The 20,302-nt window shown below is 55.9% G+C and overlaps 1 protein-coding gene across 1 annotated transcript in view; it reads right to left on the reverse strand.

Annotated features, from left to right (window-relative positions):
- MMP2 (matrix metallopeptidase 2) overlaps positions 1–6,727 on the reverse strand; it is a 22,006-nt gene extending 15,279 nt beyond the window's left edge. The window contains exons 1-5 of the mRNA XM_036440730.2: positions 6,216–6,727; positions 3,076–3,302; positions 1,958–2,106; positions 1,053–1,181; positions 657–830 (exon numbers count right to left, since the gene is read on the reverse strand). Of these exons, the coding sequence (XP_036296623.1) occupies positions 657–830; positions 1,053–1,181; positions 1,958–2,106; positions 3,076–3,302; positions 6,216–6,368 (832 nt within the window). The 5' untranslated portion in view covers positions 6,369–6,727. The remainder of the gene's footprint in view (positions 1–656; positions 831–1,052; positions 1,182–1,957; positions 2,107–3,075; positions 3,303–6,215) is intronic.
- Positions 6,728–20,302: the final 13,575 nt, after the last annotated feature.

A 20,302-nucleotide genomic window follows, 5' to 3' on the forward strand; every position in this document is an offset into this window, starting at 1 on the left:
CCTCGATCTGGCTTCACAATCTCTGAGCATGGTATGTGTTGGGCACTGACAAACACACACACACACAAATACTGGGTCAAGACACAGAGAGCTAGACACAAGCAAAAATAGGCAAGAGACTGAGAGGCAGATGGTACAGTCCCCATACACAGACACACACACACACACACACACACACACACACAATTAGTGAAGCTGGCATCAAAACCAGGAATAACAGCTGAAATGCCAGGGGTCGGTGTCCCCCAGCCAGATTGGGCACTACCCCCATTGCTAGACTTCTGATCCATCCCTGAGCCTCTCTCTCCGGTGCCCAAGCCCCCAATCCTGCCCCTCGGAGGGGAGGGGTGTGTGTGTACAGACTGATTCTAGAGAGAACCACTGGGCACACGAACAGTCCTAAGTTCATCCTAAGGTGTGCAAGAAAAAAAAAAAAAATAACTAGCACATCAAACCTGACTTTGCAAGTACGGTTGCTCACGGGGAGACATAAAAAGGAACGGACTTGCTGAAAGCATTAAGTGAATAATGAATTATGCAGGTGAGAGGGCCAGCAGGGTGTCCGGGGGTTGGAGGACGCTGGCTGCCTGGCCAGGCCGGGCCTGGGCAGCGCGGATGACGGGGGACCTCGGGGAGCCTGGGGCCTGAGGACTCACATTCGTGGGGGCAGAAGCCGTATTTGTTGTCCTTGTCGAAGTTGTAGGTGGTGGAGCACCAGAGGAAGCCGTCCGTGCGGCCCGCGTCCGTGCAGCTGTTGTACTCCTTGCCGTTGAACAGGAAGGGGAACTTGCAGTACTCCCCGTTGGCGGTCCCGTACTTCGCTCGGACCACTGGAGGGGGGGAGGGGGGTGGGCGGTGACTCAGGGTGGGGTGAGGCTCTCCGGGCCCTTCTCCAGAGACCAGAGGCCTGTGTGACTCCCCTCCCCCTCCCGTCAGAGTCCATGGAGGCGCCCAGGGTTGTGGGAGAAGGGATGGTCCTTGTTGCTAGGTGACAGGGAGGCAGGCAGAGGACCCGAGAGGATGCTGGGACGTGGGGGCGGTCCCTTGCTTACCTTGTCCTTCTCCGAGGCTCCACAGCTCATCGTCGTCAAAGTGGGAGTCTCCCCCGACCCCAGGCCCCGGGGCGAAGGCGTGAGCCAGGAGCCCGTCCTTGCCATCGAAGGGGTATCCATCTCCGTGCTCTGGAACACGCGGGGTCTCAGCTTCCAGCTGCCCCCCGCCCCGGGTCCCGACCCCCAGCCACACCCGCCCACCTGGCACGTGTCCCCTCCCCCATCCTGTTGGGGTTATCCAAGACTGGGACACAGCAAGTCAACCCCTGAGGTCTCCATGGTCAAGTCTATCACCGATAGTCACACCTCTGAGCCCCGGGCCTACGTGGCCACCCAGGTCCACGCCACTCACTCGCATCACTGTGCTACTCACAATGTCTGCACCGTCTACCTTTATGTCTCGCTGCCGCCACTGCTTGCACCACCCTCCCCCACGGTGCCCGTGGCCAAGGTGGGTGTCCACTCACTCTCCTGTCCACACCGCTCCGTTCTTTCCGCCCTCCTCCCAGGCCCGGAGTCCCTCAGGGCGGACCCGTGCTACCCAGCAGAACTTCCTACGATGGCGGGAACACGCTTGGTGCGGCTCATCCCCGACGGGGCCCTGTGACTACAGAGCACCTGACGTGTGGCCAGTGTGACCGAGACACGGGACCTGGCGCTGACTGCGTTGAAACTACTGGACACGGGACCAGCCCTTCGCCTGTCGGACGGCGCGGGAAGACCCCTTGCCTGCCTCACATCCACGTGGCTCTCCAGCGTCTGGTCCCAGCTACGCCCCTCGGCGTCCACCCCTTCTCCTCTCCTCTCCTATCTCAGCTGCTCTCAGGACCCCGGTGCCTTCCTCTCCGATCCCTGGATCCCCTCCCTCTCCACGCTGAGCCCCTGCGGGCCCCACCGCTGCCTACCCCAGCGGCCGAAGTTGATCATGATGTCGGCGTCTCCATCGTGGATACGGGAAAAGCGGAGGGGCGTCACGTTACTCCAGACTTGGAAGGCACGGGCGAAGGCATCATCCACCGTCTCGGGGTCAAGGTCAGGCGTGTAGCCGATGATCCTGGAGGTTCGGGAGAGATGCAAAGGAGTGAGCAGGCACACACACCCGAGTGTGTGTGTATGTATGCAGAGTGTGTGTGCATGTGTGCAGAGTGTGTGTGCATGTGTGCAAGAGCGTACGTGAACCTGTGCGAGTGCACGGGTGTGTGCAAGGGTGGTGCGTGGGTGCAGGTGTGAGAGTGTGTGCCTCAGCCTGGGAGGGGTGCATGCGTTTGTGTGTGCACAAGAATGTGCAGGTGTGCACACGCAGACAGGTATACGTGTGTGTGTGTGTGTGTGTGTGTGTGTGTGTGTGTGGTGAGCAGAGCTCCCTGGGCGAACAGTGCGCCCAGAATGCCTTGCCTCCTAGGCCAGCCCCATCCTCAGGCCTCGTCTCGGGACTCTCACCCGCCCCTTCTGGCTGGGGGACGCATGGGGGTAAAACCAGTGCACACGGGACATGGGGCCGAGCTCTCTCTCATCCTGGAATCCAGCGCGAGCCGTACAGAGCAGAGGCCAACGTTAAACAGGCCTCCGAAGAGGGTCACCCCCAACTGACCACCGATCACTCCATCCTATAACCAATTAGCAACCAATACCACCGTCTCTCCACCTGCCCCTGAGACCCCAGCCAGGAGGAGCAGCCCCTGGCAGTGATTACACGGTTACCACACACCGGACGTGGAGAAATCCCTTCGCAGTGGGGACCTAGCTCAGCTCCCAACCAACCTTACGAAGAAGGTTCTGTGCTAGCCTCGTTTTGTAGGTTGGAAAGCCAAAGCCTGGGGCGTTGAAACCTAAGTAGCCTGGTGCCTCACGCCTGCTAAGTGTGAGCGTCGAGTCCAGGTCTGTCTGACGCCAGCTCCTAAGCACCCTGCATGCAAACGCCCTACGACTCCGAGTCCTCCTAGGACCCCCTCCTGGGTCCCCGGAGAGGGGCGACTGGCCCCAGGAGACCCCGTGTCCCACGGCCGCAGCCCCGCCTCCGTACCTGTACGTGACCTCGTTCTTCTCCCACTTGGGCTTGCGGGGGAAGAAGTTGTAGTTGGCCACGTCGGGGTTGCCGCAGCGGGGCTTCCTCATGGTGGCGAGCGTGCGCTTGTCGAGGTTCCCCGTCTCGGGCAGCCCGAAGAACTTCTGCATCTTCTTCAGCGAGTCCTTCAGCCCGATCAGGTTGCACTTGTCCTTGGGGCAGCCGTAGTAGCTGTTCAGGTATTGCTGGGAGAAAGGAGCGCCGGAGGTGAGCGGCCACCGGGGGGCGGCATCGTCCTGGCCACCTGCCCCCGCCCAGCCCAGCCCCGTAGCCCAGAACAGGGAGGAGGACATCATCATCCGGGGGTCCACGGGCACTTGGGTGGACGGCTCGGTCCCCAAACCCCAACGTGGACGCCCACGCGCTCGAGTGACGTCATAGCTGTCGAGAGCGTGACGTCAGCATGGAGCCCTCATGCTCACGGCAGCTCCGTGATGTGGTGGTGGTTGCTATCCCCATCATACAGAGGAAGAGACTTAACGCACAGAGAGGTGAAGACACACACGTGCCTCAGGTCACACAGCTCACAAATGGCGGAGCTGGATTCGGACCCGAGCCATCTGGCTCCAGAGCCACACGCAGAACTGTAACTCATGACCCCTCTTGGCCTCCGTCATCTCTTTCATTTATTTCTGTTGGCCCGGGCGCGACAGAAATAAACGCAAAATTAAATGTGATGGGCACTGTTGGAAAGGTGAAAGCAGTCGGGAGACCTTACGACAGGGGCCCTCGCCGTGTTTGGAGGAGTAGTTAGGAAAGGAAAATGCGGGGTATAACCTCTCTATATAAAAGGCTAATAGGCAAAATGTCCCCTTGGGAATTTGACCAGAGACCAGGTCCACACATGTGTCAAACACAAGGCCCGCGGGCCAAATCCGTCACGCCAGGCCTTGCAATGTGGCCCGCACCGCGCTGTCATCACTGCACTCCGCTGCGTTTCCATCACAATGACAGTTTATGACTGTTCAGTAAACCATTCGGCCCGCGATTTAGGCTGGATTTTAGATTTTGGCCCCTTCTCTGATTGAGTTCGACACCCCTAGACCAGGAGTTTGATCACTCACTATGACATGTGTTGACCACCAGGGGGCAGTGTGGAACGAAGGACATTCCCGGCATGCAGGCAGGAGGCCCCAATAGGCCCCAATCAGCCCTCATTGCTGGCCAGGCCTAGGAACCCTACCTGTGCACAAATTCATGCACCTGGCCTCTAGTAATAATAATAATAATAATAATAATAATAATAATGACGACGACGACGACTAACACTTACTGAGAGCTTACCATATGCCACTTGGGAGTAAGATTAGCTTTAACAGGCACCAGTATTACCCTCAGTTTGTGGAAGAAGCTGGCACTGAGAGGGGTGGTCACTTGCCAGGCTTACGAGGCCAGCTGGCTCCTGCACCTGGGATCGGAAGCCAGGCAGCCCAAGCCCAGCGCCTGCTTCTCAAGCCTCCCACTGCGCTGCCTCTGGGCAGCCCGGACGGCTCTCTTATGCTCCATGGAAGGTGTGGGCACCCGGGCCGCTTTGCCAGGGCTCCAAAGCCCCACCCTCACCCCTAACCAACAGCCACATCATGATGCCAGCCAGCTCCAGACCCAGGAGGAAGAATAGCAGGCCCCTGCCCGGCCGGGTGGCTCAGTGATTGAGCATCGACCTATGAACCCGGAGGTCAGGGCTCGATCCCCAGTGGGGGGCGTGGTCCCCAGTGGGGGGTGTGCAGGAGGCAGCTGATCAAGGATTCTCTCTCATCATTGATGTTTCTCTCTCTCTCCCCCTCTCCCTTCCTTTCTGAAATATATATATATATATATATATATATATATATATATATATATATATATTTATTTTAAAGAATATCAGCCCCTAAAAATGTAAGCTGTCTCAACCCATTTATCCAAAGGGGACAGAAGCTTGGGTGCTGGGAAGGAGGGAGGGATGTTACATGCTGAGGAGGGTTCTCGGGGTGACCAGCGGGCTGGGGACCAGGCTGAAGGAGAATGGGGGGTTTCTTGGGGGTGGGGAGCAATAAGATTTCACGTTTCTTATGGGCGAGAAGGGACATCTGGAGGGGCCTCCCAGCTCGAGGCGCTAACAGGCTGAGGGATGGTGCCCTTCCACTGTGCCCCGCCAGGCACGCCTGTGCTCACAGGACAACATCCACAACCATCGGAGCCGGAGCCGCCGCTGGGAGCAGGGCCAGGAGGGAGGGCTGGCTGGCTGCTCTGCCACCCGCTGGGCGCCTCCGCCCCCGCCCCACGCGCCAGGCCTCCAGCGCCTGCCCCTCCCTCCCTCTGATCCTGCGGCCGGCCCCCGCCCCCATCCCTTCGCAGAAGTTGCAGAAATTCGAGGAACCTTTCCAAGATCCAACCCTTGACCCTTCTGGAGAAGAAGATGCGCTCTCGGCGTCACCCCCGCCCCTAATATTTGCCCCAAGGTCCCCTGGAGCGGTGCGCCCAGGGCCCTCTCCAGATCTGTGCCAAAGGTCCCCAAGGTTGGCCAAGCCCCGCTGGGCGCAGAGCTCCCAATGTGTGCAGGAGTTTACCCACATCGCGTGCCACGGGGCTTAAAGAAAACACCCCCCCCCCCCCCCCCCTGGCTAACGGGACCCCTGCAGGCCTTTTGCCAAAGGCCTTACCAGGACGCTTGCCCAGGGCCAGCCAGGCCCCCTCCCCCCAGATATGTCCAGAGTTGTTGACAAAGCCGCCCCTTGGCCAGATCCTCAGATCCCAGACAATGCCCTGTTATTTACAGAAGAGCCGTCCTTTCCTGCCTTTGGCCAAGCACCCCGGGCCCCCTCCCCTCCGCGTCTCACGCCCCCCGTTGCGTCCGGGAAATCTCCAAGTTGTTTATCCAAGGCTTTCGCCGCGCACAGAAAGCCCCCTCCGGTTTCCAAAACAGACCCCCCTCCGGCTGGCCCGGGACGCCCGCGGGGCGGCTGGCGGAAGCCCCTCCCTCACGGTGTGTGCCCCTCGGGGGAGGAGGGGGTGCAGCCCGGAGCCCCCCGGGCCCCCCACCCTCACCCCCACCCTCCCCAACCTCGCCTGCAAAGTTTGTTTAAACTCGGCTCCTGGAGGCCGGCGGAGCCACTCACCACGGCCATCTCTTTGTCCGACTTGGGGGCGACATCCCCCGGGAACTTGATGATGGGCGAGGGCGCGGCGGCGAGGGGGCCCACCAGGCAGCCCAGCACGCACAGCGCCCGCAGCGCGCCGGCCAGCGCGCCCCGCGCCACGAGCGTCTCCATCCCCGCGCTCCCGGGCCCCGTGCGAGGTCGCCCCGGAGGTCGCTGGTTCTGGTTCGGGTTCGGGTTCGGGTTCGAGGTGTGTGGCCGCCTGGCTGGCCCCGATCCGCCGCTCAGCGCTGCGCTCCGAGGGGACAGCTCGCCCGCCTCGGTGGCCTCGCTGCGCCCGGCTCCGCTGCGCGTGGCCCGGCCGGTCCCTGCGCCTCCGCCTGCGCCGCTGCTGCCTGCCCCGCCGGCCCCCGAGTCCCTTTGTATGTTTAAAGCCCCAGATGCACGGCCTCCAGCCACCCCAGGGGGAAGTCTGGATGCAGCGGAAACAAGGGAGGGCCGCCGCCAGATGTGGCCGGCTGGGCTGGGAGGGCGTTGGCAGTGCGGGGAGGTAGCTGGCGGTGGAGTGGGGGGATGGGGCGGCGTGTTCTGGCCCGCCCCTCCCTGCCCCGTTCGCCCCGCTCGCTCTTTGCTCCTCTGTTTCTTCCTCAGCCTGTTTTCCCCCGCCGCCTGCTGCTTGCTGCTCCAGGCCTCGTCTTGCACCATCAGTTCTCGACCTCACTTCCCCTTCTTCCCCCGAATCTGGGCACGGAGCCCAGGGGACCCCCTGCGGGGAACATCTGGTGTGCCTCTGCAGGATCTGAGGTCAGAGAGCAGCGGCTCTGCGAGGGAGGGACGCGGGCCTGCCTGCACTCCCGGCGACAGGGGTCAGCGAGGGGGAGGTGGGGTCAGAAACACATCAGCTGCATTGCACATGATGAGACAGGACAGGCTGCAGATGTTTAAGGTGGAGATAGAGAGAGATGGTCAGAATGGGAAAAAGAGATGCAACACCACACCAAAACCGGTGTGGCTCGGGAAGATAGAGCGTCTGCCTGTGGACTGAGGGGTCCCAGGTTCGATTCCCGTCAAGGACATGGGCCTTGGTTGCAGACACATCTCCAGTGGGGGGTGTGGAGGAGGCAGCTGGTTGATGTTTCGCTCTCATGGATGTTTCTAATTCTCTATCCCTCCCCCTTCCTCTCTGTGAAAAATCAATAAAATATATATTTTTAAAAATAGATATGCAACAGATACAGGGAAGGGTCCTTCCTTCCTTCCTTCCTTCCTTCCTTCCTTCCTTCCTTCCTTCCTTCCTTCCTTCCCTCTTTTCCATTTTTCTTCTGCAAACGTATAAGCATTTCCTAGGCCTCAGGCATAATGTTAGGTGCTAGATATACTCTTGGGAACACAAGTGCGGACCCATGTCCCCTCCAGCTCTCCGTAGAGAGCATTCATTGGGTGCGAGGCTGTGATGGGGGACACCTGGCCTCGGCCTCTACACCAGCTCAGATGGGCCCGGGAGACTTCCCGCGGGAAGTGACTTCTGAGCTGCAGCCTGAGGAGTCCCGGACAGAGGAGTGCTCCTGGGGTGGGCCTGGGTGGAGGGGCGACACAGGAGTTTCGGGCACCTTCTAGGGCACCACCCGGGAAGGTCCAGAGGTGAAGTCGACAAGATGCCCGAAGGAGAACGTTCTCTGCATCTGAGAAAGGTAGGGGGCAGAGTGATGAGCCAGGCTCATTTGAGGAGCGAAGTTAGGGGCTGAAGGATCAGCAGTGGTCTGCCTGTGAGGGCCTGGGGGGCGGGGTGTCGTGGTAATGAGCCTGGTCTTTGTCTTAAGAACCGAAAACACCACTGCAGCCCGGATCTCAGCGGGTTTAAAACCGGTCCAGGGTAGTCTGGCAGGCATGGCCCGCCAGAGGCCCACCCCTTGGGAGGGCCTCTGCCCTGCAGGAGGGGGAGGGGCCCATAGGCCTGACCCGGGACGAAGGTTTGGCGTTGGGGGAGGGTGAGCCTGAGGTCAGTGGGGAGGGGGGTTGCCTCCTGGCTGGGCCCCTATTGGCTCCTGTCATGGCCTCCGGAGAGCCAGCCAAGTTGGAAGAGGCCGGAGCTGGGAGTGAGGACGGAAAATGTTGTCTCACTGACGCGGGGCCTGCACACTCGTGGCCTGTGGGCTGAATCCAGCCCGAACAGCATTTTGAAACTTGGGAAGCTTCAAGCAAGCTTAGGGCTTTCTGGTTTCTTCTCAGAAATTCCCAAAGGTCTGGCAACCCCGGGTGCCCCTGTCCACATGGCAGCAATACGGCAACGATTAGGCAACGCTACACAGCGGCTGCTCCCTTCCCGCGAGGCGAGCACTTTGGTTTGCCGCAGTCCCCACCGTTCTCTATCGTCCTGCCTGTGACTCAGCTCGCTTCTGCTCCTTGACATCACTGGCCCCTGTGGATGGAAGGGAGCCATATCCCAAACCCGGCAGCGCGGGGGAGGCCTGCGTGGTGGGCCTTACGCACTCGGAGGCCAAAAGTTGCCAAACCCGGTGTGGCTCAGTGGATAGAGCGCCGGCCTGCGGACTGAAGGGTCTCAGGTTCGATTCCCATCAAGGTCATGTGCCTTGGTTGTGGGCACATCCCCTGTGGGGGGTGCGCAGGAGGCAGCTGGTCGGGGTTTCTCTCTCATTGATGTTTCTAGCTCTCTGTCCCTCTCCCTTCCTCTCTGTAATAAATCAATCAATCAATAAATAAATAAATAAATAAATAATATATATGTATTTTTAAAAAGTTACCACATAGGATGGTCTGAACAGAAAGATCGCTAATTTGAGTTAGAAGTGGGTCAGGGTGGTTAGGTAGTCACATCCGACACCTGTAACTCCCTGGATATAAGTCAGTTTTTATCTTGAGTGAGTCTACTGACCTTTTTACAGCTAAGATAACCCCCCTTTGAAATGTTAGAGCAATATCCGTTTTCAGACCCCTCACCTCAGGGCGCCCGGGCCAGAGTACAAACTACAGAACCCGTTGTTGTCTTGTTCCCATCTTATGTGCTGCACATGCTCATTGTTAACGCCCCGTATTACGGATGTAGAGAAGTAGATGTCTCTCCGTGTTACTTTTTATTTTATTTAAAAATATACTTTATTGATTTTTAAAAATATATATATTTTATTGATTTTTTACAGAGAGGAAGGGAGAGATGTGCCCGCAACCAAGGTACATGCCCTTGACCGGAATCGAACCTGGGACCTTTCAGTTGGCAGGCTGATGTTCTATCCTCTGATCCACACTGGTTTGGGCCATTTTACTTTTTATTCAATCCCAGAGATTTCCCCACTTTGCTTCTCCTGGCTCCTTAATCTACCACCGATGGACTTCCTGGAACCCTCCTGTGTCTCCAGCTTCGATTCTAGCGTCTAGAAACAAGCTGCAAAGTGCCATTTTCTGGAGCATTTTCTTGAACCATCGAGATTTTTTTTTTTCCCCCCCTCTCACATAATGATCTTCAAGTTTGGCCCAAATAAACTCTTATAAGACTCAGTCTTAGGCTGGATTTAAAAATACAGATATTTGCATTGATTTCAGAGAGGCAGGGAGAGGGCGAGAGCAAGAGAAACATCCATGATGAGAGAGAATCATGGATCGGCTGCCTCTTGCACACCTCTCCCTCTCTCTCCCTCCCTCTCTTCCTCACCTCCGCCGCAGCCCCCTACTGGCCTGGGGGACACTCAGAATAGAAAAGCAGACCGGGATCAGCTGGCAAGAACAAACAGGACTCTGGCAGCGCCCTCTCACACATGCCCTCCTCAGGCAGCGGGAGCCAGACTGTCCCTTGGACCGGAACAGAACGAAGGAATCGAATGACTTCCAGAACCCTCCATGACCCCGATGGGTTTGCAAAGGAATCTCATTTAACTGTTAGGACAGACAATCCTGGCTGTTCTTTTTTTTTTTTTTTTCCTTAAATATATTTTTTATTGATTTCCTAGTAGGGGTGTCGAACTCAATCAGAGAAGGGGCCAAAATCTAAAATCCAGCCTAAATCGCGGGCCGAATGGTTTACTGAACAGTCATAAACTGTCATTGTGATGGAAACGCAGCGGAGTGCAGTGATGACAGCGTGGTGCGGGCCACATCGCACGGCCTGGCGGGACGGATTTGGCCCGAGGGCCTTGTGTTTGACACATGTGTCCTAGAGGAAGGGAGAGGGAGAGAGGAACATCAGTGATGAGAGAGAATCATTGATTGGCTGCCTCCTGCAGGCCCCCTGCTGGGAATCAAGCCCACAACCCAGGTATGTGCCCTTGATTGGAATTGAACCTGGGACCTTTCAGCCCTCAGGCTGACACTCTTATTCATTGAGCCAAACCAGCGAGGGCCGATCCTGGCTGTTCTGACCTGGACCAGTGAACACGCATGCTGGGTTCTAAGGAAGGAGCAGGAGAATGGGCACAAGGTTCTCTGGGAACAGAGAGAGGCGGACCAGAAAAATGCACGGAACGATCCCACCACCTTTACCAAGCCAGGCTGAGGCTCCCCCTGCCCCCTGAAAGTGGATTGAACCAAGATAGAAAAGCCTGATGAACCAGCACTTGATTTCTTTAAAGATTAAAAAAAAAAAAAAAGTTAAATCAATATTGAGATCTACCTCTGGGCCGTTTTAAGGATCATCAAAATGATCGCCTGCTGAATTTGGCATTTTAGGGAGGACGCGATGGAGAGCTTATAACTCTGACTAACATGCTGCTGAGCTGGTGATTCAGGGTGACCCTCCCTCTAGAACCATTCAAAAGAGAAAAAGATGAAGTTGCCAAAACTGATGTGGTTCAGTGGATAGAGCATTGGCCTGCGGACTGAGGGGTCCCAGGTTCGATTCCGGTCAGAGGCATGTGCCTTGGTTGAGGGCACATCCCCAGTGGTGGGTGTGCATGAGGCAGCTGATGGATGTTTCTCTCTCATTGATGTTTCCAACTATCTCTCTCCCTTCCTCTCTGTAAGAAATCAATAAAATATATTTTTTTAAAAAAAAAGAAAGAAAGAAAAAGACGAAGTTGCCAAAATCATGAATTTACAGCTCCAACAATCAAGCAGTCAGAGACCTCCCCGAGGCTCACACTCAGACAAGGGAGACGGGACCCTATGCCTATTGTGAAAAGCCGGTCCCTTTAAGAAGGGTTGGAGAACACGGAATGGGGTTTAACCAAAGAAAAGAAACAGAAGCAAGCATAGGGTTGCTCTGACTGTGAGAGCATCTCCCTCACTTCCCTCCCCTCCCCTTATGGACACCTCAGGCAACACTGGAATGGCCACCGAAGGGGAACATGACGAAAGCCCTTGGGGACATTGAAACAACTTGATCCGTTCTTACCCCTCCCCAGCCGAGTGGCCCCCTCCCTCGGGGCAAAGCGTGCGCACAGATGGGAGGGACCTCTAATCCGCCAGGATCTAAGGATAGCCAGTCCGATGCCTTCCGGCCACCAAGGTGAAAGGTCAGCTCCTCTGTCCACTCCTCAAAGCTCCTCAGCTCCCTGCCCCGCAAGGCGAGGCTCTCTGAAACCAGCCATGCCCGCCTACCCCTCTCCCGGAAGGCCGAGAGGGACTTAGAGAGGATTAAGGGAGATGCCCAGTCCGTTTTAAAGGGACCTCCTTACGAGGAAATGGATCTTGAGACTGGCTGTCGGATGATGCTCCAGGATAGCTTTGGATCTTTGCCAGTACAGATAACGGGTCCGACCGAGTCAGCCACGTACTAAATTAACTATTGACAGAACGTTGCCTCTGCCTAATAGTCACCAGTATCCCGGAAAACTGGATAAGGTAGTGGAGCTAAGCCCCATTATTCAAGATGACATTTAAGGGGGGGACTTATAGCCGAAACTGGTTTGGCTCAATGGATAGAGCATCGGCCTGTGGACTGAAGGGTCCCAGGTCCGATTCCGGTCAAGGGCATGTACCTTGGTTGCGGGCACATCCCCGGTAGGGGGTGTGCAAGAGGCAGCTGGTCGGTGTTTCTCTCTCATCGACGTTTCTAGCTCTCTGTCCTTCTCTCTTCCTCTCTGTAAAAACCAATAAAATATTAAAATAAAAATAAATAAAAAATAAAGGGGGGCTTATAATTTCGTGCCTGTGACCCTGCGATTCTCCTATCATCCCGGTAAAGAAGCCCAGTGAGCAAGGATGGAGATTTGTACGGGAACTCGAGCTATAAATAGAATAGTTATCCCCTGGCCGGCGTGGCTCCGTGGCAGAGTGTTGGCCCTTGCCCTGAAGAGTTGTGGTTTCCATTCCCGGTCAAGGGCACAGCTTCATTTCTGGGTCCCCCCTGGAGCACATGCAGGAGGCAACCAATGGATGGATGTCTCTCTCTCTCTCTCTCTCTCTCTCTCTCTCTCTCTCATCAATGCACCTCTCTCTCACACCCCTCTGTCCCACTCTCTAAAGATCAATGGGAAAAGATGCCCTGTGGTGAGGATTAATCAACAGAAAGTTATTCCCAGACATTTAGTGGTTCCAAACCCACATACCCTGTTACCAGCTAACCTGGTGGGAGGGCAATAATTTCCAGAGATAAATGGATGCAGCTCCTTTCTCAGTGTCCCTGTGAACAAAAACAACGAAAGGTCAGCAAATCTCTCTTTTCTTTGCTTGGACCTGAAAGGACCCAGAATTCCCCAGGGCAGGAATGCCCCAGGGATACACAAAGAATCCCACCTATTTCAAATACGAAAGGCTGATTGGGACGATGCTAGGATTCCCATGATCCCACCTGTGGGGGATTGACTTTTATGTTCTAGGACATACTGTCCTCCCGGGAGGACACAGCTTACCTGTTACAACAGCTAGCCGTAAAGAGACACGGGTCTCCAAGGACAGGCTTTGGTTCTGTTTTTCCCAAGAGAAAAGCCTTGGTTATCTCCTAACTGGGAGGGACTCAGAGGAATAACAATCTCTTCTCTCCTAACCACACACACACACACCAGCTTAGAGGGTTCCTGGATCGGACGGAGGATACGGCACAGCTGGAATCCACATTTCCAGTCATGGCCCAGCTCCACGCATCCTATGATCCTCAGACGGAACCCAGAAGGGAAACCTGGAAGAAGTTCCAAAGGCCCCACGTTGGGGACACATGGCTGATAACCATTCTTCCCTTTTATACATGAAAAGGAAAAAAAATGCTGTAGGAGTTCTAACTCAAACACATGGAGATCATGCCTGGCTGGGATGGCTCAGTGATTGAACATCCACCTACGAACCAGGAGGTCATGTTCTTTTCTCTTTTTTTAAAAAAAATATATTTTTGATTAATTTTAGAGAAGAAGAGGGGAGAGGAAAGAGAGAGAAACATCAATGATGAGAGAGAATCATTGATCAGCTGCCTCCTGCACACCCCTACTGGGGATTGAGCCCAAAACACGGTCATGCGCCCCAACCTGGAATCCAACCAGTGACCTCTTGGTTCTCAGGTTGGCGCTCAACCACTGATCCACACAGGCCTGCAGGAGGTCATGGTTTTATTCTGTCAGGCCACGTGCCGGGGTTGCGGGCTCGATGTCCAGCAGGAGGTGTGCAGGAAGTAGCTGCATGGCTGCCTCAGCCACGGCGATGCTGCACAAACACAGCAGACACAGCGGAGGGCTCTTGATGGATGCGCCTCCTTTGGGGGCAACCCCACGGAGTTCCCATCACACGCCCCGCCCCTTTGCAGGCTGTAGACGGCCGAGGGGGGTGTTGCTGACCGACCCCCTTCTGGTTCCTGGGACGGGGTGACAGGAGCCTCCTCTTGGGAGTGCCCGTCTCATTTGGTTCGTGGGGGGGGTTCTTATCTGGAAGAGGAACGGCATGGGACGTTACCGAGCGGCATCTGCAAGAACTTCCACCATCAGGAGTTCGCATCTGCCTGCCAGGACTGAGGCCTGCCCGCGTGCGGGATGGACGGCTCTCACAGGAGCTTATCCGACGGCCAGAGAGCCTGTAGCCAATGTTCGCACTGACAGCGCCGTGTCCCTGGTGTGGGTAGCTCTGGACTTCAGAACGTTGTGGAGGGGCCCTGGGGACGTGCCCGCAACCAAGGTGCATGCCCTTGACCGGAATCAAACCTGGGACCCTTGAGCCCGTAGGCCGATGCTCCGTCCACTGAGCCACACCGGTTTCAGCCATTCTGCCTTATTATCAAGGACTCATTGAGTGACTGATGGATTCCTCAGTTGTGCTCCTGGAGGGAGTGGGGGTGGGGGAGGGCATGGAGACTCCGCTTCGAAGACCAGGACTGACCACCGGGAGATGGTGTTCATCAGGAAAGACGGCCATGAGAGACTCTCCAACCCCATTGGAAGGGATCGGTGTTGTAACGAATCCTCGTGCAGCTGAACTTAGAGGTGTGGACTCCAGGATTCCCATTTCTCGTCTAAAAATCCAGAAAGGCGCAGAACGGCCAAGGGGCGCCTGCCCATCTCTGAGCCTCGCCCCCATCTGGAGTGACATCAAAGAGCCCTCGAAGCTGAGGAGCTGATGACCTCAGAGACAGACAGCTATCCCAAGACACGGAGAAGGCCCAGTGCCCACAAATTGATGTTGAACTTAAAAAAAACCCAAAAACCCAGTGTTTGATTGCCTGCCTGCTAATACTATTAGCCATCATCATAGCTAGACTTGTTCTTTGAGCCGCTCTCAAAACTTGTTCTTAAATAACCCAGCCAGTCATGACCGCGGAGGGTGTGCGAGATGACGGTTGTACTATTCATAATGCTCCTTCTATGGTTTCTTTTTTTGGAATTGAGAAGAAATGTTCTTAACAGAAGGAAGGACAGGGAAGTGTGTGATTTTGAGCGAAGTTAAAAAGAAAGTAGTTTGTCCTAATGAGTTGGTTATTTCCGAATAAGTAAAAAGAGACACACTAGCCGAAACCGGTTTGGCTCAGTGGTAGAGCGACAGTCTGCGGACTGAAAGGTCCCAGGTTCGATTCCGGTCAGGGGCATGTACGTTGGTTGCGGGCACATCCCCAGTAGGGGGTGTGCAAGAGGCAGCTGGTTGATGTTTCTCTCTCATTGACGTTTCTAGCTCTCTAGCTCTCTCCTTTCCTCTCTGTAAAAAAATCAATAAAATATATTAAAAAAAAAAAAAAAAAAAGACACACTAAAGACAGGGGGAGTTGTAGACGAGTGGGGGGAAATCCTGACAAAGGAATGTTATATAGAAACGCTAGAACCCAACAATGGAGACGTGCTGAGCCCCTCTCCCAACAAGGACTGCCAACTGCGCTAATTGCAACGGAAGCTGCCGTGGCTATAGAAATATGGCCTTTTATAACAGCCTCGAGGCACAGGAAATGTACTTATGAAATTCTTATTGTCCGTCCGGCCTCTGGAAATTCATAGGCATAAGGCCCTCTATAACAGCCATGAGGCACAGGAAATGTACTTACGAAACTGACTGTCCGTCCCGCCTCTGGAAATCCGTAGGTGGTAATTACCACTTGCACCATGGCGTCCTTACGGCCTTGGCCCTGATTGAACCTTAAAGTTACAGCTTCCGATTGCACAACCAGGAGGAGCCAGATGAATAATGAATGACACGGGCGTGTTTCCAAGGGAAAGTAGATGGGCCATATTAAAGTAGTAGTAGTACCAATAATCTGTAATAATAAAAAAGCGTGATATGCTAATTAGACCGGATGTCCTTTTGGACAGCCTTCTGGACAAAAAGCTGGAGCTCAGGGAAGCCCAGGTCCCCGGGGCCAAAGCGAGGTCAGTGCTGGCAGCTAGGGTAAGGAAGGCCTACTCTCGCACAAATTTCATGCATCGGGCCTCTAGTAATCTTACTGATAAAAGCCTAGGTGGTCCTCATGCCATCACAAGATGGCTTTGCACACAGTGGGTGCACACAGGGGGGCAGGGCTGTGCTTGACACCGAGTGCATGGCATGGAGCCTGCCTTGGAGTCCTGCTTTCTCCCAACTCCATGAGTAGCCAGGCCTGGGGGTCCCATGGCTCTGTGCAGGGCAAAGGAGGCCAACAGGCCCCCGTGCGGTGCAGATGCCTGGGGGGGGGCGGGGGGAGGGGAGTGCCCGGCCTTCTCCATATAGTGCGGGAGAGGCAGGGCTGGCAGGTTCCTGCCTGGCACAGAGGCCTGGAGGGCAATCCATCAAGGAGCCCAGGATGGGTGGGTGGGGCCTATCCCTTTGGGGTGATCCATAGCATGGCTCCTGCACTGACAGGGCACAGGCCAGGCTGGGGAGTTCCACACCCACCTCCCCTCCCGCAGTGCACAAATGTCATGCACTGGGCCAATAGTAATAATACCAGGAATTGGAAACCCATCTCACGGTCAGATGTGAAAACTGAAGAGGTGTATAATGGACCCTCAAGCTACACATGTCTTACTGGGTGCAAAATACAGAAACAGGAGACAGACAGAGCTTGGTTCGTGGTGGTGTGTAGGTTAGAAGTGACCCAGAGTGTTTCTGTTCCTTAGTGAAGGCCTGTGAGACCTGACTGCCCCCATTCACCCGCCTCTCCCTTTTGGGACAAACTTGGCCTTGACTTTCATCCAAAGTTACAGTCTTGTCCCATCCCCAGTGGTTCATTGTTTAGCAAGACAAATGTTGACCCTAACACTTCCTAGGAATGAGCCTTCCTAGCACTGTGGGACCATTGTATCCACCGCAGAGGTTGGTCATCCAGGCATCCTTTGGATTGATTTATGACCAAAAGGAGAGACTTTGGACAAAAAAAAAAAAAAAAAAAAAAAAAAATGGGGCGGGGGGAGAAGGCGGGGGGCGCGCTACGTATTAAACCTCACAAGCTTGTGGAAGGCCTTAGAAATGAAAGCAACTACATATTGCCAAAACCGGTTTGGCTCAGTGGGTAGAGCATCGGTCTGTGGACTGAAAGGCCCCAGGTTCAATTCCGGTCAAGAGCATGTACATTGTGGGTACATCCCTGATAGGAGGCAGCTGGTCAAAGTTTCTAGCTCTCTATCCCTCTCCCTCCCTTTCTCTCTGTGAAAAATCAATAATGATAATAATAATATAAAAAAAGTCGTTGCTGAGCACTACTGGGATCAAGTACCAAGACCACTGGCCGTTGGGCCTCTGATGGGGACAGGGGTTTGATGTCCGTCACTCTGAAACAGAACTGGGCTCCGGTGGCCTCAGGGCTCCTCCTGGGGGCTAGACCCCCCTCAGCAGGAAGGGGAGTGGGTACCTGGATTCTGTAAGGCGGGGTTATCCAGGTCCCCAGTCCTCAACAGGCTAGCGGCTCCCTCTGCGGGTAGGCTGCGCCATCTGGTGGCCACTCTGGGCGAAGCAGCCTGCGGGATCGGAGGCACCTGGGAAAGACCATTCTCTGGGTTCATGCCTCCATCTAGCGGCGTGAATGTGCAATCACAATCCATCCGTTTCAACCTTGGAGCCAGCATTGCCCTAGGTCCTAGGCCCTAGGAGAACCTAGAAGGTTCTGTACATTCCTGCACTCCATTTTAGGGCTTCGGAACCCGAATTTGGGGAAAGTGGGGGGGGGGGGGTGTTTTCAGAGCCTCGATTTTAGGCAAGATTCCCAGGTGATTCCTAACTCTGGGGAAGTTTAAGTTTCAGATGCATGACCTCAAAGGGGCTTCTGTCCATATATAGTTGGACCTGCTTCCCCCAGATCTGTTCAGTCATAAAACCGTCACCCACTTCCCATCTGAGACACCCATTTCCCATACAACGGAGAGGAGCCCGAGGCCTGTGACCACGGCGGGCTCTGCCAGTCCGAGCTGAAGACCTGGGTGCCTGAGCAGAAGTAACGGGGTTTGTGGGCGTGCGTCCCGTTATCCCCGGACCTGTTCCGAGCACTCTATCTGAATCCCCTCCCCTGCCCTACACACAGCCCCCGAGGACCACCCCTTTACACACGGGGAGACTGAGGCACGGCGTGGGTGTCTACCCAGGCGGTCTGCTCTGAGCCTCCCCCCCCCCCCAGCCGAGCCCTCCGGCGTTGGCTTCTGCAGCCTCCAGGGCATGGCGGGCCTCTCTCTGGACATCCGGGGCCACCCCACCCCCTCCCGGTGTCTGGGTCTCTTTCCCCAAATGTTTATTTATCTGGTCAATGTTTATGCAGCTTGTGCTGGGCACGGAACACACAGCAGTAATCGGCGACGGCCTTGCTCTCCTGGGGCCTGCCGTGGGGGGGTTAAGGGGGTGGAGGGGTAATTTAGGGCCTAAATTTAGGGCTGATCTTCGTCCTACCGGCTCCTGTCCGAAACGGCTCCTTCTGCACCCAGGCCAGACCCCTGCAAGCCCCACAAAGAGCGAGCCCTGCCCTCTGCAGGTAGCTAGGCCCGAGGTCGGCAAACCCATTCGTCCGCAGAGCCAAATACCAACAGGACAACGATGGACATTTCTTCTGGGAGCCACATTTTTTTTTAAACGTAAACTTCTTCTAACGCCACGTCTTCAACATAGACTCGCCCAGGCCGTGGTGTTTTGTGGAAGAGCCACACTCAAGGGGCCAAAGAGCCACAGTTTGCCGACCACTGGGCGAGGCAAAGAATGGAGGCCATGGCTTTGAGATTGAGAGGATCTGTCCTTGGCCTGTGCGCCTGCATGAGGTCTCCGTGGCTGAGATAAATGCCTCTAACATGGTACCCCACCGCACACTCGGCACGAGGAATGGACCATCAGAGCCTCCTGCATGTTGTGGGGCCAGCAGGGGGCCCGGGAGCCCGAGGGTTAGCCCTCAAAGCGCCCCCTGCCCTGGAATTCCGCGGCATCAGGCCCCAATCACAGGCTCCGCCGGCCAGCTGGTGACCCCAATCCCTCTGCGGCAGCTACAAGCTCTGGTATTGTTTTTCCAAGAATCTGGTCAATCCCCTTTCCTGTGAGGGCCTCCCATCTTCCCCCTCTCCCCTCCCCCAGCTCTGGGTGCACGCTGCCCGCCCACCTCCCGGGGGCGCTACCCCATATACCAGCCTCCCTTTGCACAGGACAACGGGCCCAGCCACAGCCCAGAGACCACATGCTCCCGGGAGCGGCTGGAGTCTCCTGGGCCCATGTCTCCATGTCCTGTGCCCACTCTCACCACTCTCAGCTGGTCCTTGCCTTCCCGCCTGGGGGGCCAGCACAGTAGGCCCTGCCCCCTCCTCCTCCCTCCACTAGGGGCAGCCCCATGGAAGAGGGGCCTCGTCCAGAATCCCAGAGGGACTCCCGGTGGACATGCAGATGGTGCAGCCTGCGGCCAGGAGGCATCTCAGGGGGCTCCAAACTCCACGTGTGGGGGCAACAACACCCCAACCTCCTTCGTCCTTCCCTTCCTCTGCCTTCGAACAGCCTCTCTCCCACGGCACTCGCTGTGGGCGCGCAGCTGCCATCTCTCTTGTTCTCCAGGGAGCCTGGGAGTCCACACGGGCAAGGCCCGGGGGGGCTGGGCAAGCGACCTGACCATCTCCCCGAGCCCTAGCCTCTCCATCTGTAACCTAAACCCATGCCCCACCCGGCTCAGGGGCCGTCCTGGGAGGCTGCACGGAGATCACACCTAATGTGCGGTGGCTGGAGCACACAGTAGGTGCGCAGCAAGCAGTTCCATCTCCGTTTCTCAGCAGCAGCAGTGTGTGTGTGTGTGTGTGTGCTTGGATCCATGTCCACTTCCTCATTATTTTGCAAGGGTGGGAGGGAGGGAGACCAGACACGCCGGCAACGTCCCCGGAATGATCGCCACCCGGGGATCCCAAGGCCGAGGTGGGTTGCCCGTGTCTCCGTCTCACGGACACATTAATGGAACGGCAGCTTTGGGTGCAGAATGCGATTCTTGTTGAAAGGATTAGACGCACTAAATCCGGCTGCAGTACACTGTCATCGCGAGGGTGTGTGTGTGTGTGTGTGTGTGTGTGCACGCGTGTGTTTAAGCAAAGCTGCAATCACCAAACATTTATGATGAATGAATAAATTGGGCCCTTTAATTCCCCAGCAGTAAGCCTCGGAAATATAATCTGCCGTTTTAGACCGAAGAACACGACGTCTCGTACTGATAGTCCTCCGGCACACACGACTACTTGTGATTAAATTCGCGTTGTAAGACACCCAAAGCGTATTTCTTTGCGGATCATCTGCTTGTATGGAGTCTTCACGGCAAAATGAAGGGATAATCTGTGGCGTAC

This window comes from Pipistrellus kuhlii, unplaced genomic scaffold (assembly GCF_014108245.1).
Source record: "Pipistrellus kuhlii isolate mPipKuh1 unplaced genomic scaffold, mPipKuh1.p scaffold_m20_p_17, whole genome shotgun sequence".
NCBI classification, from domain to species: domain Eukaryota; kingdom Metazoa; phylum Chordata; class Mammalia; order Chiroptera; family Vespertilionidae; genus Pipistrellus; species Pipistrellus kuhlii.